The 27181-nt window shown below is 55.3% G+C and overlaps 1 protein-coding gene across 1 annotated transcript in view; it reads left to right on the top strand.

Moving 5' to 3' along the window:
• The first annotated feature begins 309 nt into the window (after positions 1-309).
• Positions 310-27181, top strand: part of PLXDC1 (plexin domain containing 1) — a 54104-nt gene continuing 27232 nt past the window's right edge. The window contains exons 1-3 of the mRNA XM_005301832.5: positions 310-625; positions 10305-10474; positions 26480-26623. Coding sequence (XP_005301889.1) covers positions 550-625; positions 10305-10474; positions 26480-26623 — 390 coding nt within the window. The 5' untranslated portion in view covers positions 310-549. The remainder of the gene's footprint in view (positions 626-10304; positions 10475-26479; positions 26624-27181) is intronic.

The following is a 27181-nucleotide window of genomic DNA, read 5'->3' on the forward strand; positions in this document are numbered from 1 at the left end:
ATTAGAGACCCCACGCTCCTCCGTGAGTCAGGGATAGAAGCCAGCTGTCCTGGCTCCCAGCGTGTCCCCCATCCACTAGCGCCCCTGCCCTGTCCAGAGTAGGGAACAGAACCCAGGCGTCCTGCTGAGGAAAGGGAGGGGCAGGGAGGTGCCAGAGGCTGGGTGGCAGAGTCGGGCTGAGCAGCGGGGAGGGAGGGGGAGCTGGGGCAGGAGGGGGTCTCACCCCATCTCTGGCTCTCGCCCCCCCCCAGCCATGGCACCCACACGCCAGCAGGGGGCACGAGCGCTCGCTCTCCCTGGCTCAGTCTCTCCCGCACGGGCAGCAGCGCCGGGTGGCTCGTGTCCCCCCGCCGGGCGAGCCCAGCCTACGTCCCGTCCCCCCTCACCGCCCTGGTTTGGTCCGCGGGGGCGCTGCGCTGCGCTGCTGAGCCGCAGGACAGGGCGCTGCTCGCCCGATCCCAGCGCTGCCGAGCCTGGGCGGCCGGTGCCCGGAGAGGAGCCAGGGCTGGGGGGGAAGAGGCGCCCCGGAGCCCGCGCCCGCCCCCCAAGATGCGATGGGGGGTCCTCCTGCTGCTCGCCCTGCTGCGCGAGGCCGCGGGGGAGGCTCGCGGTAGGCTGGAGGCAGGTACGGCGTGGAAGGGGCAGAGTGCACCGGCGTGCGTGGAAGTGGACGGGCGGCGGGGGGGGCACGAGTGCTGGTGCAAATGCGCGTGAGCGGGCGCACGAGGGGAGGTGTGTGTGGCTGAGCGCGAGCGACGAGGGGTGCAGGGAAGGGAGAGCGCCGCCACGGGTGCCCCTGAGCGTGGGTGGAGGCGAATGTTCCCGAGTGGGACTTGGCAGGTCGGGTGTGCACACAAGGGTCACTGTGTGCAAATGGGAGTGTGCACCAGCGTCCCGGCGCGCGTGGCGGGACGGCGGGGTACAGGTGCCCCGCGCGTGGCAGGGAGGGTGCATGGACAGTCGTGGGCACGTTGGTGCATTTTCCCATTTGGCATCTGCACGGCTCCCTTTGGACAAGCTTCCCAGCAGAAGCAGCGCTCCCCCGAGCCAGCCGGGGGTCTGCAGGGTGCATTGGCCGCTGTGGAGGTGGGCCAGTTGCAGCTCCGGGGGTTGGGTGTCCGCAGAGGCCCCCAGCTCAGGGCGGGAGAGGAGGCTGCTGGAAACTAGAGCGAAGCCAAAGCCACGTGGATCCGATGGCTGCAGCCAGTGCCCCCAACCTGCCTCAGCCTCTTTGGATGTGGTCAGGCCACCTGGTCACCCACTAGCTCTCCAGCCACCCCAGTGTGTGCTCTGGAGTGGATGGACCTTTCCCTGCTACCCTATAGCTCCTACTGCAGGGCTCCTGCCGGCTGTCTGATGTAGGGTGCATGGGAGGTTGGAGAGAGGGACCCAGGAGTGATTGCAGTTTGCCTTGGGGAACCCCATGTGATGTGTAAGTCTAGGGGGCTGGCGTCTCCCCTTAAGCAGATCCCACTCCCACCTCTTGACCTGGAAAGCAGCTGCAGGACACACTCCCCCACACACCCCACTGAGCTGTACTAGGGCTGAAGGGGATGGCTGAGTGGGCACGGTCTGAGGTGTGAAACGACCAGGCTGCCTGCTGCCACAAGCTTCGCTCAGCGTTTGTCTGCTGTTCTGCTGTGCACTGCTTGGATTCCACCCCAGAGATGGCTGCATTTCCATGTTTCGAACACCAGACTCTTCCCCGTTCCTTTCATTCCTCCAGCTGTGGAGTGAGGAGGTCTCAGAAAGCCTGGTGGGAGGAAGGGGTACTCTGTTGGCTGGGCCTTGGATTGCCTTGGGCTGCCCCTAGAGGGACTGGGGGGATTTTGGGGGATGCTGGATGGACGGCTGGGGGGTGGGAAGTTGCAAATGGAGAGGGAGAAGATTTCCCCTCTAGGCTGCAGGTTTGAAGCCAGACCAACAAGCTAAAAGAATTGCACTTGCTGGCAGTGGCAGGAGATGAGTTTGGCAGGTCTCAGGCCAGTTCTTAGCAGGCAAGTCCCCATAGAACAGTCGGCTCCCTCACTGAAGGGACCTGGAGGGATTGGGGAGGGATCAAGGCGGGCGTTTCCTCCAGGGCTGGGTTGATGGGGGAAACTTGCCCTGCTGTTATCTGGAATAGGATTATTTAGTCTGGGAGAGAAGGCTGAGTGGCGACCTGATAAGCAGGGCTTTGGAGCTGTGCTCCGGCTCTGCTCCAGCTCCAGGCAAAAACCTGCAGCTCCACTGGTCCAGAGCTGCTCCGGGCTCCAGCTCCAGGCTCCGCTCCAAAGCCCTGCTGATAAGTTTTCTAGTAAGTAAAATATTGTTGCAAAGAAGACGGTGATCATTTCTTCTCCATGGCCACGGAGGGCAGGACAGAAAGGAATCTGCTTCGTTTGCAACCAGGGAGATTCAGGTTAGATATCAGGACAACTTTCTAACTCGATAGTGAAGCACGGGAACGGGTGACCTAGGGAAGTTGGAGAATCTCCGTCATGGGAGGTTTTTAAGGACACGTTTGACAAACACATGTTGGGGTGGATACACTCAAGTAGGGGATGGACCAGGTGACTTCTTGAGGTCCCTTCCAGCCCTACATTGCTATGATCTATTCCCCTCTCTGCCTGGCACAAGGTTGTAGGTTTTCAGCCTGTCCCCTCTCATCTGTCTCCTCTCAAAGGGAGACAGCCCTGATTCTTGTCTGTCTGGCCCTTTAAGCGAGGTCTCGGAGTGCCGGGCAGCATGGAGGAATACACTGCATCAAGCCAGCCTTGGATGTTTGGCTCAGACAGCTCTGTGGCTTGGCCCAGCCTCCCACCACTTCCTGGCGTGAAGTTGTTAGCAGAGGCTGGTTATGAAAGAGGCAGCACTGACCGAATCTGTGCTGTGGTCTCGAGTGCCGGCTTTTCCTGTTTATACAGAGGGCTCCATTCTCAGGCTGGGAGAGAACTGGAATTGGGGAGGGATGCAGGGGGGGATGGCGTGACCAGCAACTTGGACAGTAGAGCCCTGGTTTTGCATGGTGTTTCCACAGTGAGAGAGAGCCAAAGGGCTTGGCAGATGATCTTGGCTAGAGTCCAAGCATAGGAAACAGGTGGCAGTGGGTTCTAGCGCAGACACTGTGATCTGTTGGGTTCTAGATCATGTTCCATGCTGGAGAACGGCGCATAGGCTCCAAGGGCTGACAGGAATTGTGGGAATGGGAGTGGGGTATCAGACGATGTAGCGTGGATCCTGTGAAACATAGTGCAGGTTCTAGAGCACGGGTTCCAGAGCGCAAGGTAAGGAGTAACGTGCTGGAAGGAGGGCAGCAGGGAGATCATGGCTGATCGCAGCAGGAAGGGCCCTCTGCACTCAGAGAGGGCAAAATTGTGGGTCAAAGTGGGGGAACACGGAGAGGAGAAGCGGGGTGAATAGACAGGCAAGATCCCACCCATGACCAAAAAAGTGGCTGAATACCACGGTGATGGGCAGAGACACTGGATCTATTCAGTGTAACTCGGCTATGGGACTGAATCTAGGGGCCAGGTCCTCACTCATGTAAGTTGCCAGGGTTGTATCCATTTACAGCAGCTCAGGGGCTGGCCTTATCTCTGTGGGGGTGGCCGGCCCAGTGAACGTGGGAGACGTGGGGTCGCTCACCAGCTCGTAGGGATGGGGGAGCCAGCTGTGTGTGAGTGAAGCTTGGGATCCAACCCGGAGCATCTCCTCCTCCCGCACTGGTAGCCGCTAAGACCCAGGGCCCTGCTGCATGGGGGACCTGGTGAACTGCCAGCATCTCTCATCAGCCAGGAGGCTGGGACTCTTAGACGCCTGCCCCAGCTCTCAGGCAGCGTCGCGGTGGATAGACCTACCTCATCCCCACAGACCTTCAGGCCAGTTAGAGACTGTCAATAAGACGTGTCCTGACAGGCTGATAGTTAGGGACCCTCCATAAACAGTTCTGTGTTCCCAAGGGCTGTTGCGTCCCACCACCTCCCTTGGGGCAGGGCACAGACAAAAAGCAGACGGAGCCCACTCCTCCCCCGGGGGGAATCTTGGCATGAAGCTCATGTAAGCCATGCTAATTTGTAATGAAAGAGGTACCAGGGCTCAAGCCATTGCAGGAAGCCCAGAGGTGGCGGGGCTATGATGTAAGTAGTAAATTTGGGGGGAATCCGGCCGTGGGTCGGCCCACTGGGGTGACGGCCTGGCAGGTGGCATGGCTCCAGATGGCAGGCTCAGAGGTGAATTGCACATGCACGGGGTGAGGGGTTGGGTCGGACCCCCACACTGCTGACTAACTGAAAGAGTCACAGGACACCACTGCCCCCCGCCCATCCCAGCAGGTCAGTGCTGAGGGGCAGCTGCAGGGCTGTGTCTAGACTGGAATAGCAGAGGGCGGGCTGCGCACACAGTTGTCAATCAAATATCCTGAGGCCCCCCTGCTTCCCCGTGCGTCGGGGGCATCGGTGAGGGGGGCGGATCTGGGCAAGCCCCTGCGGGTCTGTGGCGGAGGTGTCAGTTTGATGGATGGGGAAGCTGTTTGAAGGAATCCAGAGCTGGACGCTGAAGAGTAAACACGGTGCAGCGTGGGGAGCATGATCCGGGGCGAGTGAAGAGGAGGAGGTTTGGTGCGGGAGTCGGGTACCTCCCTTCGCCACGCAGGTCAGACTGTGCATCGCAGCCAGGTCCCAGAGGGGCCCTGATGGAGGCAGGGGATGCCCGCTGCTACGTGGCATGGGATTGTGTGCAGCATCTGGGTTAAGGGATCGGGGGCCCAAGCTCAATGCCCAGAGGCATTTCCCGGGAGCAGTGAGAGCCTGGTATCCTGGCCAGATTCCCAATGTGTGAGCCTAGACATTCCCATCCCTCTATGGCGGGGTCCTTCCTTCGCTTCCCACCATGCCCTGTTTAGCAGCTAGCGCGTCCCACCCAAGAGCTGGCCGCATTTCAGCGGCGAGTGAAGCGATCCCCTCCTGAGGCTTGGGATAAGAGGTGCCGCGTGGAGGCAAATTTCTTCCCAGCACGTAGCCTGTCTGCAAAAAGGGGCGTGGGATGGGAGATCCCTGGCTGAGCTGGGAGCAGTGGGTTCTGGTGGCTACCTGGGGCCTGTTGCTTAAGATGCTGGGGTATTTTCAGGCTACTCTTGGCTCCTGTCTCTAGGGCCCATCCTAGAGCTGGGAGGAGACTGAGTGTCTCTCTCAATATGGAGTCATGTTGTACTAGCTGCATCTCAGGCTGCTGCTGACATTTACAGATCTAGGCGCGGAAGGAGCAGAATGTGCCGCAGTCGGAAGGGGTTTGTGGAGGAAATTGGAGCCTCCGTGGGCTGCTTGCTCATATGTGATGGTTAATCAAGGCTTGTTAGAGCTGGTCCTAATTGAAACCAAAGCACGGGGAAGGCTCTGCTTTATGCAAACATGTCGGGCCTCCGTCTGTGGGAAGGGAGTTGGGGATTTGAACCTTGGGCCCGGGTGGGCAGCCCAAAGAGGGGAAGCAGGATTCAAAGCCGGGTCTCCATAGAGGCCACCTCGACTTCAGGGGTGGGATTCGAGCCCTGCCCTCCACATGCCATTTGAGAGCACAGCTGCTTCTAGCATAACACCAGCAGTGTGGCCTCAGGTCAGTCACGTCCCTGCTCTGTGCCTCAGTTTCCCCATCTGTAATATGTGCAGTGCGTTGAGCTCTGTGGTTGAAAAGCACTACACAAGAGCTACGTATTATTATATGTTTGGAGACAAGACAGGTCAGGGACAAGGGGGGCTTGAGGGGTTCTGCTAGTCAGCTGTCTCATAGGGGGCTTGGTGACAGAGTCAGAATCCGTGGCTGGAGCTGTTAGCAGGATGAGCTTGTGGTTAAATCTCAGTGCAGGAGGGAGAGGCTGTCTGGCCTTTGTCACGTCAGAGGTCAGACTAGCTGATCAGAAGCCTCTGGCCCGATCTCTTTGTGTGACCTCTGGGCAACACATCTGAGCTAAAACCCCTTGACCCAATCTCTGTCGGTATCTGGGTGAAGTTAGGATCTGGATCAGAACTTCAGCAACTGGATCTGAATTTCACTGCTCAGGCTCTGGGGCCGCTGCTGAGGTCCCCTCCACACACACACAAGTCAGCTGGGTGGAGCTGCCCCCAGCTACCCAAGGAGCCAAGGCTCCCGTGCGAGGAGGTAGCTGCTTTTTGCGAGCAGCCCTGGGCAGGGGGGTTTGAGCAGCTGGGAGCTACAAAATGCCTGCAGCTGTTTGCGAGTTGGAGCGACACCCTCTCCAGAGCTCGAGGCCGCTGTCTGGGCTCAAGGCTTCCAGGGTGCGAGAGCTGGGGCAGAAGCCCTCGTGCAAGACACTTCCACAGCCGGGCCCTAATCCCGCGGTGTCTGATCACAACCCTCAGCGCCTGCCGCTTTTCGGTACCACGCAGCAAATTACGCTGAGGGGCATCAGCAGAGCAGTGTGTGGGGGGAGAGTCCAGGCTGGGATAGTGAAGGAGGGGCTGCGGGTCAGGAGTGAAGGGCACTGACGGAGCTGGTTGTGTGGGGAGCCCATCTTGGGGCATGGGAAGAGGGACTTGGGGGTCCAGCAGTTGCTGCCGTCTGCGCTGACGGAGCCTGCCTGAGTGAATCCTAAATCCAGCCAGTGCCATCAGGACAGGCCTGGAATTGGAGAAGCAGAGGGTGCGGGGACATGTAGCAGGAAGAGGAGAACTGGCAGCCCAGGCAGGTGGGGGGAGGCTCGTGTCGGCTAGGGCTGTGGATGGAGCACCTCCTGGTGGCTGTAAGAACTCCCCGCATTGGAGAGGGACGGGAGGAGTTGGGATCACGCTGTGAGCCCTCCCAACCAGTTTGGGGGGGGGGTCCCCTTTCAGCAGTGGGGCAGGGCAGATCCAGCCCACCATGGCTTAGACTGAATGGGGTGTTGTGCACCACTGGGACAGCCCCCCTTGAGGCCTTATTAACCTCTTGGGGCCCCTGGCACATGGGACCCAGCTCTGGGCTCCCAGGCCCTCAATCCGTCTCTCCCCAGAGCCTGCGTGGCCGGCTAAGTGCAGGCTTTGCGGTGAAGCCAGGCTGCGCCAGTCCCTGGGTGGGGCACGTCCCGGAATAACAGGCTGCGGCTTGGGCCATCGTCCAAGTGGCCAGGGCAGTGTCCCAGCCCGGCCACAGGGCCTGGAGTCAGGGAGCTCGTTAGCAAGTCCGTTAGCTGGCTGACCTCACTCTCTCACTGCCCTACAGCATCCCTGCCCCATGGAGGCAGGGGGACAGGAGCAGGGCAGCTAGGCCTGGAACGCCTTCCCAGGCCCGGAGGCTCCGAGAGAGGCCATGGCTGGTTGGCATGGACTGTCCAGAGGGGTGTCACTCGGGAAGGACCCTGCGCCCAGTGAAACCAGTGGGAAACTGCCAACACACCCTGCTCGCGCAGCCTGCCCCAGGGTGCTTTTGTGCAAGACACGTCACACCAACATACACTGTGCTGTAAAGTCTGAGTGGGCAGGAGTAAGTGTGAATGTCTGTGGGTTTGTGTGGAATTCAGTGTTTTGAGGAGGTGGGTTTTGTGGGCTTTTGGTAGGGAGTGTGTGCGTGTGTATGTCTTGTCTTGTGTGTTGCAGTTGGGTGTATGTATTTTGCATGTCAGTTTTTTTTTTAAACAGAGTTCAAGATATACATGTGTCGGGTTGTTTTGCTTGCGTCAATGTTTGTGTGTGCTTTGTGTGCCTGTGCACCAGAGTCCCGTTTAAGTTTGCACGCTCATCAGCTGTCTTTGCATTGCTTTTGGCAGTGGACTTGCCGAAAGGCTGGGTTGGCTGTATCATTAACGTGATTGTGAGTTTCTGCACTGGGTGTAGAAGTGCATGCGCGTGCAGGTGGCTGTTGTGGGTCTGGTTGTGGCAAACGGATGTGAGCGTGCAGGGGGCTGTTGTGGGTCTGATTGTGGCACACGTCGGGTGTGAGCGTGCAGGGATTGGGGGTCTGGCTGCGGCATGCCCTGGCTCTGAGCGCTACCCCCTGGGGCCCTTTGCAGAGACTCAGTGTCCCAAAGCGCCTTTTGCACTCCTGCACCACCCCCAAGCCCAGCTGGCATGTGGTTCCAGGGCTCGGTACACGCTGTCCATACGCCCTGGCTGACAGGGGAAGGGCTTACTCAGCCAGCGGCCCGGGCAGCCTTTCCAGCATAAACAACTGCACAGTGTGGGGAGGGGCAGTGCAGGGAACCATGCACCGCCGGGGAGGCTCCCTCCTCACTGCACCTTTCCAGGGGACCCCCGGGCAGAATCTCCCCTGTGCCGTATATATGGCAACCCTGGGCACCTGTGCTCAGCAAGCCGACCTAGGGCGTGGCCCGTGGGCACGGGAGCCTCCTGATCACCCGTGCAGAGGTGGCCAAGCTGGGATCTTTCCAGGCCCAGCCGGGGGCTCTGCTGCCACCCCCATCACATCCCCTGTGCAGCTGGTTTCAGTTGTAGTTGGATCAGCAGCTACAGGTGGGAAGCCCCTCCCAGGGCAGAGCTGCCCCCCCCCCCCAATGGAGCCACTTTTTGTTTCGCTCCACGTGGGACGTTTTATGCAAACAACATGCTTGGCTCATTTGCATATTGGCAGCTCCCTGGAAAGGCCGCGTGGAGCTGGCGCTGGTATTGGCACTGACCCCGGGTTTGCTTGCTCTGGGAGTGGGGCTGGACCGGCAGGTCCCTATCCCTGACCTGCCTCCATAATGGCAGAGGAGGCTTGTGGGAGCCAGAGGTAACCAGAGGACTATGCCATTAAGACTGCTCCTCCATAACCCCTCTGACCGCAGCTGCCCCCAGGGCTCCCTGTCGGTGCTGACCCAGGGCTTGGCTTCTCGCTGCTCTCCGCCCGTCCATAAAGAGCCATTCCAAGGCTGGAAAGGAACATTTATAATCATCTCCTCTGACCTTCTGTATAGCACAGGCCCTAGAACGTCCCCCGATAATTCCCAGAGCAGACCGGTTAGAAAAACATCCTGCCTTGATTTAAAAATTCCCCATGATGGAGAAACCTTGGCAAGTTGTTCCAGTGGTTAATTACTCTCATGGTTAAAATGCTACCCCTTCTTTCCAGCTTCAACTGCCAGCCATCCTCTCGGGTTAGACCTTCCTCTGCTAGACTGAAGAGCCCCCTGTCAAATATTTGTGTCTCCCCCCATTGCACCCCTGAGGTACTTGTAGGCTGTGATCTCACTACGTAACCTCTTTGTTAAACTGAATAGATTGAGCTCCCGGAGTCTATCGCTCTCCGGCAGGTTTACTAATCCTTTAGGGGCCCCTTTCCCCCACTCACCTCCCCTGTTCCCTCTGTGATCTCACAGGCCTTGTCATGGTTTCAAAGGGGTGGGTCTTCCCCAGACAACCCCATTATGTCTCCTTCTCCTTCACCACGTGACTGAACGCCAGCTGGCAGCGGAGCGCTGGCATGCCAGGAAGTGCCCAGGCTGGGTGTCCAGGCTGCAGTGGGTAGCACAGAAACTTTTGAGGGCAGGGCCGGCTGAAGGGAGGTCCCTGGGGTGAGGTCAGGTGCCTGGCAGTTTCAAGTGGCTCTTAGTCCATTGTGGGTTACATCACTGTAGCCCAGTGACTAGGGCATGGAAGTTGGAGTCAGGACTCCTGGGTTCTCCTCCCAGCTCTGCCGGTGACCTGGGCCATGTCCTTTCCCTGCTTTTTGCCTCAGTTTCCCTTCCCCACCCGTAGTCTGTTTAGACTGCGAGCTCTTTGGGGCAGGGACTGTCTCTCATTCTGTGTCTGGGCAGCGCCTGGCGCAACGGGCTCCTGATCTCGGCTGTGGCTTGTAGGCTGTAGTATAATGCTGCTGTGAATAGCCAGTGCCTTCCCCTTAGGGGCTGGAGCATTCCCAGAGGTTCTCCTACACTCTGTGTCCTGGGGAGGTGATTGGGAGGGTAGTCGGGGGAGCTGGTGAAAAGGGCTGGTGTGAGAACCTCGGAGGCTGAAACTGCTTTCTTCACAGGGCAGAGCAAGCCTCCCTGTTCGCCACCCCCTTTCCCCAAAGCCCTGCCAATGGGCCCCATCTCTACTGGTCTCATCACCGGCGTCCAAGCCCTTCCATTTATCTCCCACAGTCCATTCAGTCCCTGGCCCCCATGCTGGGGGTTAGCTCAGGCCCAGGTGTTCTTTGGTGATGTCCCCTAAGATCTGGCCTGAGACACCAAACTCATCTCTCCTGGTCACAAGACAGTCCCTTTGGGCCACCAGGGTGGATCCGAATCTACAGCCCTGGAGTAAAAGGTGGCATTTGATCCCGGACCTAGCCTCTCTACCTCGCTGGCTCCTTCCGCCTCCGACCTGCTGATTCCCCTTCCCATGTGTGCTCCACAGGACGCCTCCACGGCCGCTTTTTGAAGCGGGGAGCGGGGACAAAGCTGCTGGGCTGGAGGCGGAAGACTCAGGAGAGTTTGCTGGAGACCGACGGGACCCGCATCAGCCAGGACTTGGTAGGAGGCAGCTTGGCCATTGACACCCTGCCGGACAACGAGACGCAGATTGTGGTGAGTCGGCGTGGGGTGTTGCTGCCCGGTGTCGTGGGGGCAGGAGGGTGGTTGTGGGTTTGTGTGACCTTAGCACAGCTCATGTGTGTTCTGAAATGCCACATAAGCGGCAGGTGAAGCAGAAGTGAGCCATCGGTTTGAAGAGGGCAGTGAGGAGTCGGACTGTGGGATCTCTGTGAGAGCTGCACGCGACTTGTTGGTTTGCAGGTCATGCCGAGAGCCGCGTAAATGCTGCACGCAACACGTGTGGCTCCGTCCGAAGGTAACACGTGTGGCTCCGTCCGAAGGTCACGCGTGTGATCCAGTCGCTCAAGGCTGCCGTGAGAGCCACGGGACTCTGCAAAGGTTACCAGAGCCAGGCGACACCCACACGTGTGATCCAGCCCCGTGAAGATTGTAACAGGGCTGTTTGTCCCTTAAGGGCCAGGGCCGAGTGCAGAATGAGCCACACGTGGGGGAGAGCGGGGAGATTGCCCTATAACAAGCAGCAGGAGCCTGCAATGTGGGGGAAGAGTGCATGCCGGAAAGTGAAGAGAGCCTGTGGGATGTACGAAGGGCTCCTGCAGGGAAGACCCTGAGCCCAAAGAACCTGGGGGCTCCTCTTTGGAAACCCAGATGGAGTTGGGGCCTAGAAATTTGGGAACCTAGAGGCCGGTGCCAGAGGGCTAAGCTCCAGGTAGGAAGAGCGGGGCTGAGGGGCTGTGAGAACAGACTGGCACAGAAGAGCTCTGGCTGTGAGAGGAGACCCCAGAGCTAAATATGGACTGCTGTGTGGTGATGGACTTTATTTTGGGACCCTGGGGCTTGTTCAAAACCGTTTTAGTGACTCAACCAGCCCAACCATGTGTGCAGTTCTTAACAGGCCTGCCGGGGGTGTGTGTGGACAGGGCAGGGGGGGTGCTCAGAGAATGGCTGCCCTGCTACAAAGGTTTGGGTGAAAGAGGCGTACCTGCCATGAGCCAGCCGTGTTCCTGCTGTGACAGGAACCACATAAATGTCACAGGGGACACCCAGACAGGCGTGTGCACTGAGCTGATGGGCACGTCCGTGGTACACACGTGTTCTGTGACCGTCCCGTTCTCTTTCCCGACTGGCTGCGTCAGCCTGGCCAAGGCTCCGTGGTTTCCCCTTGCGGTTTGGCCTCAGTGGGTTATTTCGGTCCTGGGAAGGAAGCGGGTAGGCGGGTGGGTAGCTACGCCCCGAGGTAAAGGTAGCAGGGGGGCAGCAGCTGTGCTTGCTGCAGGTTGGGCACTGGTTTAGTCTGAACAGTTCATTCCGTTGAGCTTTAATGGGCATCATCGGAGAGGCTGGGCTCCCCAGAGGGGCCCCTCCGGATTTACCCAGGGCATCAGGGTCTCCTCCGCAGCGGCCCTCCTGGGGTTCGGCTGAAAGACGTGGGAGGCTTTTGCTAGCTCTGCCCCGGGCTCCCCGCACACAGCTCTGCCGATGCCCTGCACCCCGAACTGCTGTAGCCCCCCTGCTTTCCAGTCCAGCCCTCACCCCCCAGCTCAGAGCAGCCCTGTCTAGAAAGGGTTAACTCTCTTTCCCCTGTGGGCACAGTGTGGGGAGGGGGCATCTCATTGCTCTGACCGTCCCCCCTCTCCCTTTCCATGGAGGTTTCGGCTTTAATAGAAAGAAACGGATTAGGTTACAATGCAGCTCTGCAGCTGCTAGGGGTGGAGGGGAATTAGGGAGTCAGCATTTCATTCTCAATCTGCCCGGCCACTCGGAATGATCCACTCCTCTCCCTCCAGCCCGTTTTCGATCACAGCCGGAGGAGGGGTAGTGTGTGGGGGGGGATCGGGGTCTCATTCTTCTCCCTCCCTCCCTCCACTGCAACCTCAGCACCTCTCACCCCTGCCCTGCCCCCCCAGATAGCATCAACCTCCCCTGCATGGCTTGGGGGTAGGACGGATGCTGCAGTGCTAATGGAATCTCCCTGCCAGCCACCATTGCCAGCAGGGGGCAGTGCTGAGCACACGGGCGCTTGTGCCCTGTTTTTGTGAGTGCTGCAGGTGGGCATGCACCAAGGGTTGTCCCAGGCCTGGCATTTGTGAGGAAGGCTCAGGGTAGCTGTACCCCTGATTTCCCCCTCTAAGCCTGCTCCCCCATGCAGGAACATTTTCATGGCTGGAGGGCCGGGGGCGGCAGGTCCCCGGCGGAGAACAGGTCCCCGCCCCAAAGAGCTTGCAATCTCATTGGAAAATGGAGAAAAAAGTGGGGTGTTGGGAGAGGTGACTACACAAGGTCTCCCCATGCACCTAGACCCAGCTGGGGTCTGAAGCACTTGCCCCATGTGTGGCTGGGGTGGGCAGTGACGGATGGTGCGGGGTGGGCTGGCTGGTGTGCTGCCCCTTAGGAGAGGCCCCAGGGGAGATGGAGAAGGAATTGCTCCTGCGTCCGCATTTGTGGGAATGGTTCTGCCCCGATGCAGCTGCAGCCCCTTGATTGACAGTTTTATTTAACAAATTAACGGCTGGCTGGCAGCGTTTTCTTAATCTGGACAAGTGCTGCGGGCGGCAGCCAAATTGGAAAAGGCCCTGGCAGGAGGAGGGGGACAGCTGGGGAGCTTGCAGGCAGGCTGGATCCGGGAGCGATGGTCTCGGAGCAAGCGGGGGAGAGAGGAAGGAGCACAGCTGGAGTAGAGAGAAGGGGAGGGTGGCACAGGCTGAGCTCACAGCTGGATACAGCATTCCCCCCTCCCCCCCCCAGTATTCTGGAGCAGGGAGCACTGCTGATAATGAAGGGTGTAGCTACAACAGGTTTGCATCCTCAGGGATCCCTAATTTAATACAAAAAATAATAAAAAATTAATGCAAGGTTCTCGCATCTAGGGTGAGCTTAATTATCTGACCTTCAATTATCCACAGCTCCCTGTTATCTGAGACGGGGTCACAGGTCCCTCAGCAATGAGGAAAATTCCCCCAGTTACCCAAGACCCCCGGGTCCAAATATTAAGTCAGGACGTTTGAATATTTGAGGTTAGATATGCTTGAGTCACTTCATCCGGCGCCAAGATGCAGCCGCCTGAGGAGTGAGACGAGGCAGCTGTTTAAAGAGGGATTGCTCATTCGTTTCAAGAGATGCAACCGTCTCTGGGGTGCGATGGGGCAGCTGTTCATGCAAGGATCGCTTACTCAGTGCTGAGGTGCAGCCACCTCTGGAGTGAGACGTGGCAGCTGGTTATACAGAGATCCCTGAGAAGCAACTGCCTCTGGGGTGGAGGGGAGTGGCATGGCAGCTACTTTTATACAGGGATCACCCACCCAGCACTGAAATGCAGCCACCTCAGTGGTGGGACATGGCAGCTGCTTACCAGCCATGCAGCAGCACTGCAGTACAATTTAGAGCAGGAGACAAAGAAGCATCCCTTCAGGCCAATTTAGGCCAGCAGGATTCCTGGGATAATATCCCTGCCCTTGCAAAAAGAGTTGTGGGCTCGTTAATGACCACAGATGGTTGGGTTCTCTCTAGCCCAGGGGTCAGCATCCTTTCAGAAGTGGTGTGCCGAGTCTTCGTTTATTCACTCTAATTTAAGGTTTCGCGTGCCAGGAATATGTTTTAACGTTTTTAGAAGGTCTCTTTCTATAAGTCTGTAATATATAACTAAACTATTGTTGTATGTAAAGTAAATAAGGTTTTTAAAATGTTTAAGAAGCTTCATTTCAAATTAAATTAAAATGCAGAGCCCCCTGGACCGGTGGCCAGGACCCAGGCAGGGTGAGTGCCACTGAAAATCAGCTTGCGTGCCACCTTTGGCACGCGTGCCATATGTTGCCTACCCCTGCTCTAGTCACAGCACCTGTTAGCACCACTGTCTCCAAGGGAAGAGCGCCCCCTACTGAATCGCTAACTGCCCTGCAGGAAACAGTGACGGGCATCAGTTTGATATGGGCTCAGAGGGAGGAGCATCCACCCCTGAACCCCCAGCAGTTGCAGCACTGCTGCAAGACCCCCGAGGTCTCCCTGCCGATGGCTGACGCTGTTGGGCTGGGGAGAGAGGCCCTGATCAAAGCCTGGGGTGGCTCAGCTCCAGGTGGGGGTGGCGTTAGGGAGATGGGGGGTATCGCCGAAGGGAGGGGCTCTGTGGCTTCATTGTGTGTGAGGTTTCTGAGCCCGGCACAGTGCCCGGATCGATGGCACGGTATTGGTGGAGCTGGAACTAGAGTGGACGCTGCATCCCAAGAAATGAGACAGAATTTAAATTCATTCAAATCAATAGGGAAAATGTGTTGCACATGTTAATGGCGTCATGATGTTTACACTTCAGCCGGGGCTCTGCTCTCGGGTCACTTCATTTTAAGGCTTTAACTGACATGCTGGAAGATTTCAGCTGCCACGGCATGTAATATGTAAAGCAGTGAAAAATAGAGCTGCAGCTCCGGGCTCGGCTCCCTCCTGGTGCTGCACTAGCAGGGACTGCAGCAGCCTGAGCTGTCTCATGACAGTGCCTTGTCTTTTGTGGGTCCCATTCTGGGGGATCCCCAAAACCCTCTTCTAAAGAGGGGGGGAAACAACCTTATTTTAACAGCACCTATGTAATACCCGACCGTATTGCATCTGAGGCCCTGACACAGATCAGAGCATCGTTGTGCTAGATGCTGCATATATATTGCTTCTGCCCCAGAGAGTGTACAGTGTAATGGACGAGAGGGGAAAGCGAGGTACAGAGATTTCCCCTAGATCAGTGGCACGGCTGGGATTAGCACAGAGGGCTCCTCACTCCTAGCCCAGCACCCTGTCCGCACTGGACTATGTTGCCTCCATTGAGGTTGGACTCCAGTGTGGTGAACTTCCTTCCAGCAGTGCCCTCTCTGTCGCAGAGGATGGCTTGTTGCCTGATGCCGATGTGGGATGGACACATAGCCCTTCTACTTCCCAATGGGTTAAGGGATCTCTGTGAAGGGGATGGGGAGATGGAGCAGGAGCTGGGGAAATAAGGAGACCTGCATTTGACCGCTGAGCCCCCTCTCAGGTCTGACCCCAGTCATGGAGGGAGGAATGGCTGCTGTCAAACTTTCCAGACCGGGAGCAGCTGGGAGGTTGTGATCAGAATCTTCTCTGTGATGCATCCACCTCCATCCTTGTCTCTCTCCCCCTTTTCCTCACATCCATCCCCTATCAGCCTCCATCTTGGCCCCCTCCCCCGTCGAGTAATCAGCATCTCTGAAGATGATTATCTCAGCAAATAGCCGTTGGTGGCTATTTTGTTTTGCCAGCCAACACCACGGCTAGCAGCAGCAGCCTCCTTCCCTGCTGGTGGAGTCCGCGCTGACGCAGCCTTTTCAGGCCAGGATAATGTGGGGGGTGTGGGGGTGTTTTGCTTTGTGTTTAAAGAGCAACAAAAATCCACAAGCTCCTGTGTGTTTCAAGGGCCTGATCCCTGTCGTGGAACGTCCCTCTCCCCAGCAGTACTGGGTCTGTGCATTAAAGGCCCCGATCCCCATCCTGGTGTGGAAAGGCTCTCTTCTGCCTTCTGTGCTCAGCCCCTGGGAGCTCTTATCTGTCCCTCTCTAGGGGCCTGATCCTGAGATGTAAAATCAGTGGGAGCGCTGGGTGCTCATAGGGGGTCAGGCTCAATGGGGCTGCCCTATAGAGGCCCTGTAGGACCTTGGCTCTTTGAGAGACCCATGCAGGTGCTGTGTACCATACTCCATGGAAGACACGCGCTACACGTGTGATGCAGGTGACATGAGACACACATGCCATGGGCTTGCATTTGCACTAACATGCAAACACTGAACCTTGACTTTCCTCTCTAGCCCCATCAGAATGTGCTTCTCACCTCCCCCACATGCTCCACCCCCGCTCCCTGGCATCCTGCAGCCTCCCCCATGGCGGGGGGGGGGGGGGTCTGCCAAGCATGCCCAGGCATCACACTCTGCCCTAAGGCAGAGCTGGCACGTGCCAGGCGGAGGCCCATATATATGAGCTCTCACAAGCCTGGTTAATGGGGCGCAGGGAGTTTGCATTAGGCTTTTATTTGTCTTCACATTTTCCACTGGCTTGTTTGTTTGTTTTTTTCAACAGCCCAGGGGGGCTTTACAAGGCAAGTGCTGCCAGGGGGCTGGGTTCCTCGTGGCTGATGGGGCCAGCAAGGGGGGAGGGACACATGGGGTGCAGCTGTGCCCCATAACTGGCTTCTGAAGGCAAAAAAACCCAAAAGGTCAGAGGGGGACTATCCAAACAGCTGCACCCGCTGAGCCGAGAGGGGGCTGGATTGGAAAATCCGGGCTCAGGTTTTGACCCCCTTAAAGGCTGGGCAATCTGAATCTGGGGTTCAGGTGTGGGCTGTTCTCTAGCGCTGAGATAACCAGCTGGAGAGGAAGAGCCTGGCAGAGCAGTTCCAGAGGGGCCTTACCTACTTATCAGCCCCCCATCGCTGTAGTGCTGAGCCTGCCGATCTCTAGTGCATTTGCCCTATCCGCCTCATTGGATAGATGGGGAGCTGAGGCACAGAGAGGCTAAGTGATCTGCCCAGGGTCATGCCAGGAGTCTGTGACAGAGCTGGGACTCAGACCAGCCTTGGGCCCTGAATCTAAACCTGGGGGCTGAACAACCCCAGCCTTCAAAATCCAGATCCAGATTTTGCAAATCACCCCCTGGCTTTTGACCCCAGACTGAATAAATATCCAGGTGGTTTGGAATCTGGATGCGCCTTCTGCCACTTGGGCTCATCCCTGGCTTTGGGATGCGTCCGTGGCAGGACTTTTCTCCATCCCCAGCCCCCAGTGCCTTGGTTGCTATGACTCCCCGTCTCCACTGGGAGGACCAGGGGCAGAATCTCAGGACTCGGACGTCCATCTATAGCTGGCTCCTCGGGGTGGGAGCTGACAAGAGATCAGACATTTGGGCAGCAGAGATGGATATGAACCTTACATCATGGAGCCTCTGTTCCTCTTGGAGGTCATGTGGAGATGGGCTTCTCCCTGCAAGGGACAGAGGGAACACGGGGCAAGGAGTGGGTTGCAATCAGTGCAATAGGCTATGTCCGTAGTTGGAGGTGATGTTCCTTCGGGAGCTGATGGAAGTGTTGGAGGGTGGGGGCGAAGAGCAGCTTCAGAACTCTCTGCTCCTGACCTTAGTCTGCCAGGACCCTGCGACATTGCTCTTCAGGCTGGGTGCATAGTTCCCCCAGGGGAGCTCCTAGGCAATCAGATGGACTCTCATTATTGCTGCTGTCATTATGGGTGGATGTTATTGTGACACTTTACAGGCAGCTGATTATGTATTTGTTGGAATTATTTCCCCCCCTGGTTCTGCGTGTTAGGGTGATTGTCAAAGCGCCCGGAGCGAGGAGTAGGCACTCTGGAGGAACAGAAAGCAATAAAAGGAAATAAACTTACAAATGGGATTTGATTCTGTAATGCAATTACTGAATTAAATTCCAGCAGAGAGAGAGGGAGACAGCAACCGATAAAGAGGAAGGGGTAGCTGGAGGAGGAGCAATATTTGAGATAACATTTGAAATGACAGGGAGAATTGATAAGAGAGGGGGCAGACGAGCTGTTCCAGTCAGTAGGGTCTTAATATATTGAATGACAAATATTCCCGAACAGGAGACAATTACTAAAGAAAGCAGCTACTGACTGAAACATACACAGCTTGAGTTCCAACCTTGTCTCTGGTTTACCAGGGACCACACACTGTTAGAATCTCTATACAACACACAGACGCCTAGTGGCTGGATAAAGTACTGCAAGCAAACATATTGTGATAGGCAAGAGCTGCGGGGGAGAAGGCTCTTGCATCGGAAGAGGGTGATGGACGGTGTGGAGGGGCAGGACTTGAGTAGGGAAGGAAGTAGAAAGGTTTGTGGCATGATCGTTAGGGTCAGCATGGAAGGGTTTAAAAAGGAGAGGGTAACTTTTGAGCTGCATTTGAAAATGAACAGGGAACCATGGGGGGGGCGGGGTGGGTGTGCCTGAATATGGAGGGAGATGTGATTGCAGTTGTTGGTACCTCCTGGGTAACATGGCAGCAGTTTCCTGGGAGGCTTTCAGAGGGTGGAGAGTCTTGTGGTTAAAGCACTGGCCTAGACATAGTAGATCTAGGTTCAGTTCCCAGTTCTAGACTGAGACCCAGGACTCCTGGGGTCTGTTCCCGTCTCTGCTGCAAGCTCCCACTGAGAGTCACTTAATTGCTCTGGGTCTCAGTTTCCCCACCTGTAGAATGAGGATAATCATGCTTCCTTTGTTCCACCTTTTGTCTATTCAGGCCATAAGCTCTTTGAAGCCAGAACAGTCTCACTGTGTACGTGCAGTACAACAGGGACCCAATTTCAGCTGGGGCCCATAGGCACATCTGTAATGCCCATAATAACAGAGGAGATAAAGGCCCAGGTGAGAATTTCAGCGTGGGGGGGTTGGGGCTGCGGCGTAGTGTCTGTAGGCAATTGGGGCTGGGGAGTGCATAGACAAATTAGCAAGGGCTGGGGAGCTCATCAGCGTCTCTTTGTGGCATGCAGTCTTGCCCACGGCCCCTGGTCAGGAGCTGAGCAGAGTAGTGTGGGTTGGGCCTGGCAGCCTTTCAGCACCTCGCATGGACACTGCCAGCTGGAATACGCAGCCTTCCAAACTCGGTAGTGGCTGGGCTTGAAGGAGGGCTGGTGTTTGCCAGGGTGTGGGGGTGCATGCAGTGCCCAGCTGCAAGATGGGGTGCAGGCAGGCTGGTGGATGTCTCCTTGGCATGGCTCAGATCACTAATTACAGCTCCCTTCAGGGAAACTGAGGCCCCCTTTCCACCCTTATTCTGTGTCTCTTCCTAAGTATTTTTTTCCTCCTCCTCTGAACTCTCCCACCTTCTGGGTTTGTTTTTGTTTTTTTTCCTCTCTCCATCTCTCCTGCTGTATGTCTATTGCTTTGGTGTGTCTGTCTTCCCCCGTGCCCGTACTGTGTCTCTCCCACTCCCGTCCATCCTGTTTCTGTCTTTCTGGAAAGAACCCAAGGTTCCTGGTTGCAGCTGAACACTTCAGCAATGCTCAGAACTAAATGGCCAGGGGGGTGGCTTTCTACTTGCAGGAGAAAGAGGCGAGAGCGCGTGCACACACTCTCCCTGTCTACTCTCACACACCAGGGGTCTGCTCTTTCAAGGGCTAAGTGCAGAATTGCATATGCAAAATAATAATAATAATAATACAAAAAGCATCTGCAATAATCTCAATTGCAATTATCACAATCGAGAATGCAAATTGATTATTTGAACATGCAGCTGCCTTAATGTGCTTTTTTTGCACACACAACTGCACTGAAAATCTCGTGTGTTTGTAATTTTCTGCCTCTGTGTGTGAATGATCTCTCTCGCTCTCTGTCAGGTCCCTCCCGCTTTCCCCACTCCATTCTAAAGCTCGTCCCAGCCCAGCATTCACTAAGCAGCTGATAAAATGCCAGCAGCCTAGGAGTTAAGAACTCCCATCTGCGGGGTTGTTTTTCACTTCAATCTTGGCCAACCAGCTGAAGTGACAAGGCCCTGAGTCCATGGGAGAGGGGTCTGCAAGCTGCCTTCTCACAGACAGAGCTGGCAGAAGGGACAAACATGCCAGGCTTGGCATTGTCCCCAGCAGAGAGGGCCTGGTTGGCCTGCAGAAAGCTGCCCCAGGGAGGGAGTTCGGGACAGGGGGCACAGTCTCATGGTGTTTTGGCTCCAGCTGTGCCAAAGGTTCAAATTAGAAGTGAAAATGTAGAGGCACTCTTCCAAACTCCACCCGCAAAATGAAGTTCTGCCCACAGTACCAGCTCAGTGTATGTCCCTACTTCCCTCTGTTGGACAGAGTAGAAACTGTCCAGCTGTGTGTCATATGCCCTGTACTGCTAGCAGAGATTCTCCTTTAGCTCAGGCTTGGGCTTTTGGAGCAGAAGGATCTGAGTTCTAGCTCTGCAAAGTTCCAGGTGGCTCTGGTCCATGTAGTGGCAACAAAAACTCCTGGGAAGCCATGGAAAAATTGTAGTTTTTCCCTTCTTTTCAAATTAGCATCTTCCATCCAAGCCCCTTAAATGACAAATGTTAATTAGCTTTGCAGCATAGTCTGGGGCTGAGTTATCTCCCATTGTAAACAGGGGAGAAACTGAGGCACAAAGTGGAAGTGACTTGCCCAAGGCCACCTAGTGAGTTAGTGGCAGAGCTGGGAATAGAACCCACAAGTCCTGACCAAACCCTTCTTCCCCCATCCTGAGCTTTAAGCATAAGAACAATCCTTTCTTCTCTTTGATCAGACAGAGAGAAGCAACAGGGGGGAAAATGCCTCTGATCTTGATAATCCCCCTTCCAAAGCAGTGAGCCCAGTGCAAAATAAGGCAGAAATTTACTAGCTGCAGCTTGTCTCCTTAAAGGACCTCGCTTTATGATCTCGTTTAACATCCCTGCCCCCCGCATCCTTTTTTTCACCCCCTGCTTATTTGTGCATCCAAAAGTTCTCCTCTTTAATTCCTGCTGTAACCAAAGCAAGGTGACGGATTGGGACATAATAATGATTCAGAGATGAGGTCATGAGGATGGCTGAGAACTCAGCGTAGCCGCTGCCAGCTCCCATCCCCATGTTGGCTGTTTATATTTTTTCCCAGTTTTATTGGGAACACATTGGAAAGGATGAGGGCAGCAGAGCGGGGGCGATAAGGACTCATTTGGTCCCTTCTCCCTCCTCCTGCTTACGCAGTCGAACATCCCGGGGGGTAAAATGAGCTCTTTGGAGCAGGGTCACCTCTGGATTCTTCCGCCCGCCTCCACGGCCTTGCTCGGAACACAGTGTCCCCTGGGTGCTGTGGTGTGTGAAAGACCAAAGCCCAGTGATTTTGGCGATGGAGATGCATGAAGCTTGCCCCACCCCCACCCAAAGAGAGAGGGAAGCCATTTCTACCCCCTACCTTGTTGACAATGCTGCCTCTTAAAGGAATGGTCAGGCTGGCTGGGATCCCAGTTTACATTGGCATAAATCTGCATTTAAGGCTAGCGGGGGTTACTCTGGATTTATGCTGGTACAAGCAGATTAGCTCTTGGCTCACTGTCAAGATGAAAACCATCCACCAGATCATGGAGTCCTGGATCAATGGCTGAATCCAGCCTGGGGAATCCAGGGTGTCTCCCAACTGAGAGGGTGAGTGGGAGGAGGATTCTGCTTCCAGTTACTCTGGGTAAATCCACCCGGCAAGCTTCTTTGTGCAGTTACTGAGCAAATGTTGGCACCTTTGAGGCAGCGGCTTTCCCCGTCTCTCTGCTGCAGAACGCTGGGGTGATCTGCTGGTGCGTGTTGAGGGCCAGATACTGAGCTGACGTAAGTTGGTGATGAGTGCACTGGGGCTACCTTGATTCATGCCAGCTGGAGATCTGACCCTCAGAGCAAATGGGGTGGCCTACGCGGATAGACACTCACTGATGACCTAGCCGTGTGTGTGTGTGTGTGTGTGTGTGTGTGCGCATATGCAGTAGGGCCAGCCCTAGGCATTTTGCTTGCCAGGGTGGAAAATGTTTTTGGCGCACACCCCTATGCCTGGAGTGGCTGAGCCAAAAACAACCCCCCCACAACGGGCAGCCAATCAGAAGAGCAAAAAAACGCCCCCTACAAAAGGCACAGCGGTGTGCCACCTCCCTGGAAGTTGGCACCCAAGCTAACCGTCCTGCTCGCTTGCCCCTAAAACAGGCTCCCTGTGTGGAGGTTATTTTAAGGCTTAGGATCCCAAGCATTACCTGGCAGACTAATAGTCCATCTAGTCTGGTCTCTGACAAAGGCAACCAGATGCTCCAGAGGAAGCCATATTTTTTGTCCCACAATTGTACAGTGTTCCCCATTGTGCTAAGATTACTCCGGTGATGGTCATATTCAGAACTCCTCAGCATCTCCCACACTAGGAGAATTCTTCCCTCCCCAACCTGATAGCCATCTCATCCACCAAGAGCTTATATCCCTTGTTGCTGTACTCCTTGCTAGTGTTGCTCCGATGTGATTCTCATTCACATTAACGTCCACTCCTCCTGCTCAACTGTTTACCTCACCAATATCCTGCAGCAGGGAGTTCCACAGGTTACCCACATGTTGCATTAGGATATTTTAATTACGTTGCTTTTCATTTGCTATTGTGTGATGGTGCTGGGGTTAGATAGAAGCAGCTGTACATTTCTCTTGCTCTGTGCTAGGCTGTGAGACAACCTGGTTGCTAGCAAAAGCAGGGCAAGATCAGCAGTGTGCTCCAGTGGCTTAGAGGCAGGACACCTGGATTCTAGTCCCAATTCTGCCAATGCCTCTCCTGTGTGATCTTGGGCAGGTCATGCCACTGCTCCATGCCTCAGTTTCCCCTACCACCCTTTGTCTGTCTTGTCTATTTGTAAGCTCTTCAGGGCAGGGGCTGCCTTCCAGTATGTGGAGCCCTGATCTTGGTAGAAGCCACTGGGGCTACTGTAATAAAACCAGTAAGATCACCATGTTTCCAACTACCCCGTGTCTTTCCATTAACTTCAACAGGATCAAGAGCAGAGGTGAGTGGGTTACCGGAACAGAGAGAGACTATGCTTTAGGATGGTTAGAACTCAAACCTGGGCTGTGTCACTGACCTACTGTGGGCAAGTCATTTGCCTGCTCTGTTCCTCAGTTTCCGCACCTGTAAGATGAAGAGGAGGATGCTGCGAGCCTTTGATCACGCTCACAAATCACTTTGAGCTGCTGGGTGGCAGGCACTGGCGAGGAATGAAGGGCTAATCTCGTTCACAAGGAAAGGGCTATGGGAGGGTGTCACATAATGATGAGGGTGGTTTTGTTCGGTTTTGGGGGAGGTTTTTTTATAGGACGTGAGACCATTTCGCTGGAGTTTTGCTGAAGCACGAAAAACTGCATTAGCTGATTTTAATCGAGTTTCTGCCGTGTTCCTCTCCACGTCTTGCAGAGCTACAGACGGCTCTCTGGGAAATATAGCAGACCATTCAAGTCAGGAGTGGTTTTCTCCTGCCATTTACAGGGACACTGGTAATTGTTTTGAGTTACAGATTTTATTTCCTTCGCTTTTCTGCTGCTTGCAAATTCTACAGCCCTCCGTTGTGCCCAGTTACAAGGTAAAGGGGATGGTGGTGAAGACAGCTGAAATAGCAGGATGACAGGCATATGGGGGGCCCAGGCCTGGATAGTTGGAGGTGCTGCAGGTCAGAGTTAGGGGACGTTAGCAGATCTATATGGGGAACAGGACTAGAATAGCAGGGGCTGTCACAGTTTAGCGTTGGGCACGTAGAAATGCCTATGAGACAGGGGAATCCCAGGGCAGGGAGAACAGGAGGCCAGAACTAGAGTGCAGTGGCACAGCTGTGGCGGGGACAAGATTGGAGTAGCAGTGGGGGGCTGCACTGCAGAGTGAGGTGTTCAGTACAGCGCCAGCGCCCCAGGCGTGAGTGTAGCAAAGTGACTCAGTACACAGGGGCTGTAGAGAGCCCAGGACTGGGATAGCAGGAGTAATGTGGGATAGCAGAGCAGTGCGGGGGGAATAGCAAAGTGCTGCAGCCTTAAGCCAGCTCGCCTTGTCCTAAGCTCCAACCCAGACCAGATGAAGGGATCCAGACTCCAGGCTGCACCTGGCCCCGGCCAGAGGGGTCATGCGGGGGAACTCAGATACCCAGGCCTTTGTGCATGTTCTTTCCTGTGCTAGTCGCTGCTAGGGGATGCTACGTTGCCCCCAGAGGAGACTGTCCTAATAGCCCGGCTATTCCCAGGCACAAAAGATGGCACAGTGGGGAGAAAAGCATGGGCCCCGGAATCAGCAGCTGCTGGGGCAAGACTGTAGTAGGGTCCCCAATGAGCAGCGCTGTCGGGGAATATCAGACCAGACTTGGTGGCAGAGACAGGGCTGCTGACATCTGAGCCGTTAGGGAGGGGAAGTAGCTGGGAGGAGTGACAGGGGAAAGAGGAATCTAGGAGGGGAGGAGGAGCAACTGCAAAGGGGAAATGTTAGTTCATTGCCAGCCATCATGCCCTGGTATCAGTGAGGCCCTTGGCATGGCCTCAGAGTGGGGGAGTGGCATCTTCCCAGTTGAAATTAAGACACCTCTGGTTTCACAGAGCGTGAAGCAGCCTCCCTGACAAGAGGCTTCTTCCAACTGGACCTTGGGTCAGCAAGGTTCATGTGCCGAGCAACTGATTAATTACACCACCTGTGGGGGAAGATTATTCCAGCTGTTCTGCATCAAAGGCTCCCCCAAGGGTTGCATAGCTTTACCAAGCTGGCCACAGAAGCCAGGAGTCCGGACTCCCAGTACATGCTGTGGGCTGCTAAATGATTGCAGCGTTCCACTCCAGAAAACGCTGCCTTTTGGTGCCATCATTTTTAGGGGTGGGCAATTGTCCTGCTGCAGCCAGGTTTCCGGGTAACTGATGTTGCTTCAGGGGCCACAAAACTACAAGCACTGAGCCCAGCAGGGGTGTGCTTCGTTTGATGTATTCATGATCAGCAGTTTTAGACGGGTCGGACTTGCACATCAGGTTTCTAGGCAGAGCTCCAGCATGCCCCAGGCCTCTCAGGTTTATCAGCTGTCTAGAGATGAAAGATTCCATTGAGGGACTAGTGATTAGAGCAGGGAGTTCTGTTCCCAGCTCTTGGATGGAGTGTGGAGCAGAAGGAATAGGTGCCAGCACTTCTGGGTTCTGCCACTGAGATGGTGTGTGACCTGGAGCATGTCACTGAACCTGTTAAAAGAAGAACAGGAGTACTTGTGGCACCTTAGAGACTAACACATTTATTAGAGCATAAGCTTTCGTGGAAGTGGGCTGTAGTCCACGAAAGCTTATGCTCTAATAAATGTGTTAGTCTCTAAGGTGCCACAAGTACTCCTGTTCTTCTTTTTGCGGATACAGACTAACACGGCTACTACACTGAACCTGTTGGGACTCAGTTTCCCCATTTGTAAAATGGCTATATCAATATCTACTTCCCAACGGTGCTATGAAGTTTAGTTCATTATCTGAGAACCTTGGATAAAAGGCCCTCTCTAATTACAGTCTGATGAATAACAATGCTTGGTTATCCTCTTCAGTGCTGCCTGCCTGATGCTATTATCAATAATAAGAGTGCACTGTGCAGGGAACTGGGAGCCAGAAACGCCCAAGGCCTAATACCACTTCCCACACCAATTCCCCCCTTGCAGCTTCTGTGTGCCTCAGTTTCCCTATCTTCACCAAGGGGATATTAATACCTACACCTCAGGACTGTGGTGAGGAATAGATATGGGGAGCTGAGCTTTGGAGAGAGGAGAGTGAGGTTCATAGATTTTAAGGTCAGAAGGAACCATTAAATCATCTTGTCTGACCTCCTGCATAACACAGGTCAGACTTAGAAGAATTTCACCCAGTTCCCCCTGTATTGAGCCCGATAACTTGTGTTTGATTAAAGCATCTTCCAGAAAGGCATCTAGTGTTGATTTGAAGACATCAAGAGACGGAGAATCTACTGCTTCCTTTGGGAGTTTGTTCCGATGGTCAGTCACCCTCAGTGAAAAATTTGTGCCTTGTTTCTAATTTGAATTTGTCCGGCTTTAGCTTCCAGCCATCGGTTCTTGTTCAGCCTTGCTCCACTAGATCAAAGAGCCTTTTAATAGCCGGTAGTTTCTCCCCAGGAAGGTACATATATGCCATAGGCAGGTCACCTCCCAATCTGCCTTCTGCTAAATTAAACCAATTGAACTTTTCACGTCTCTCAGCGTGAGGCATCTCTGGTTCTCAACTCATTTGCATGGCTCTTTTCCACCCCCCTTCCAGTCTTGTAACATCCTTTTTAAAATGTGGACACCAAAACTGGATGCAGGTTTCCAGGGTCAGTCTCACCAGTGCTGTATTCAAAGGTAAAATCCCCTCCTTGATACTACTCGCTACTCCCCTGTTTATACACCCAAACATCGCCTTAGCCTGGTTTGCCCCAGCATCCAACTGAGAGCTCCTGTTGGTTCGAGATCTGGGTGCAGATTTTGTTCTTTGGGGCCTGTCTACACAATCCTTGTCATCCTCACCCGCTAACTCCATCTCTCCGTGCTCTGTGGCTGCAGGAAGACAACCATAGCTACTATGTGTCGCGGTTCTATGGGCCAGGAGAGGCACGCACCAAAGAGCTCTGGATCGACGTGGCAGAAGCCAACAGGAGCCAAGTGAAAGTCCATGGGATCCTGTCCAACATGCACAGGCAGGCCTCGGTGAGCTCCCTCCCTCTGCTTAGCTGCTGCCATCCCTGCATCGGGCATCCGCCACAGTGCCATGCCAGTGATCCAAGAATGTTTCCTCAGCAGCTTCTCTCTTTTCAGGGATTTCCTGACCTGTGGCACTAGCACCTTGGCCGGAGCTGTGGTGATCGCCCCACAGCTCCCTGTGCCTGCATGGGAGAGACAGGCTAGAGACAAGCTTTGCCTGTCGGGGTATCAGGAGAGATGTGGGTGGGCGCAGCCTGTGCTCCAACTGGACTCCAGTTCAGGTGTTTCTCCACCTCCCAGGGCCCCCCCCGGAGCCCATTCCGAATGGGCAGATGAATCCATTTCTGGCATTTCTCCTCCCAGCAAGGGCTGTGCCCAGAGTCTATGCCAGATGGGCATGGATACCCCGGGCAGGGTGCAGCGTGTCTTGGAAGGAAAGTACACTGCCCTCCAGTGCTGTCTGCCCCGGCACCCCCCCCCCCGCTTTAACCCATCTCCCTGGGAGCAGCACCACCTGCCCCTCCCAGACGCCCATGGTCAGACGTGGCACTTCCCAGTGTGGCT

The sequence above is a fragment of the Chrysemys picta genome, chromosome 24 (assembly GCF_011386835.1).
Source record: "Chrysemys picta bellii isolate R12L10 chromosome 24, ASM1138683v2, whole genome shotgun sequence".
NCBI lineage: Eukaryota > Metazoa > Chordata > Testudines > Emydidae > Chrysemys > Chrysemys picta.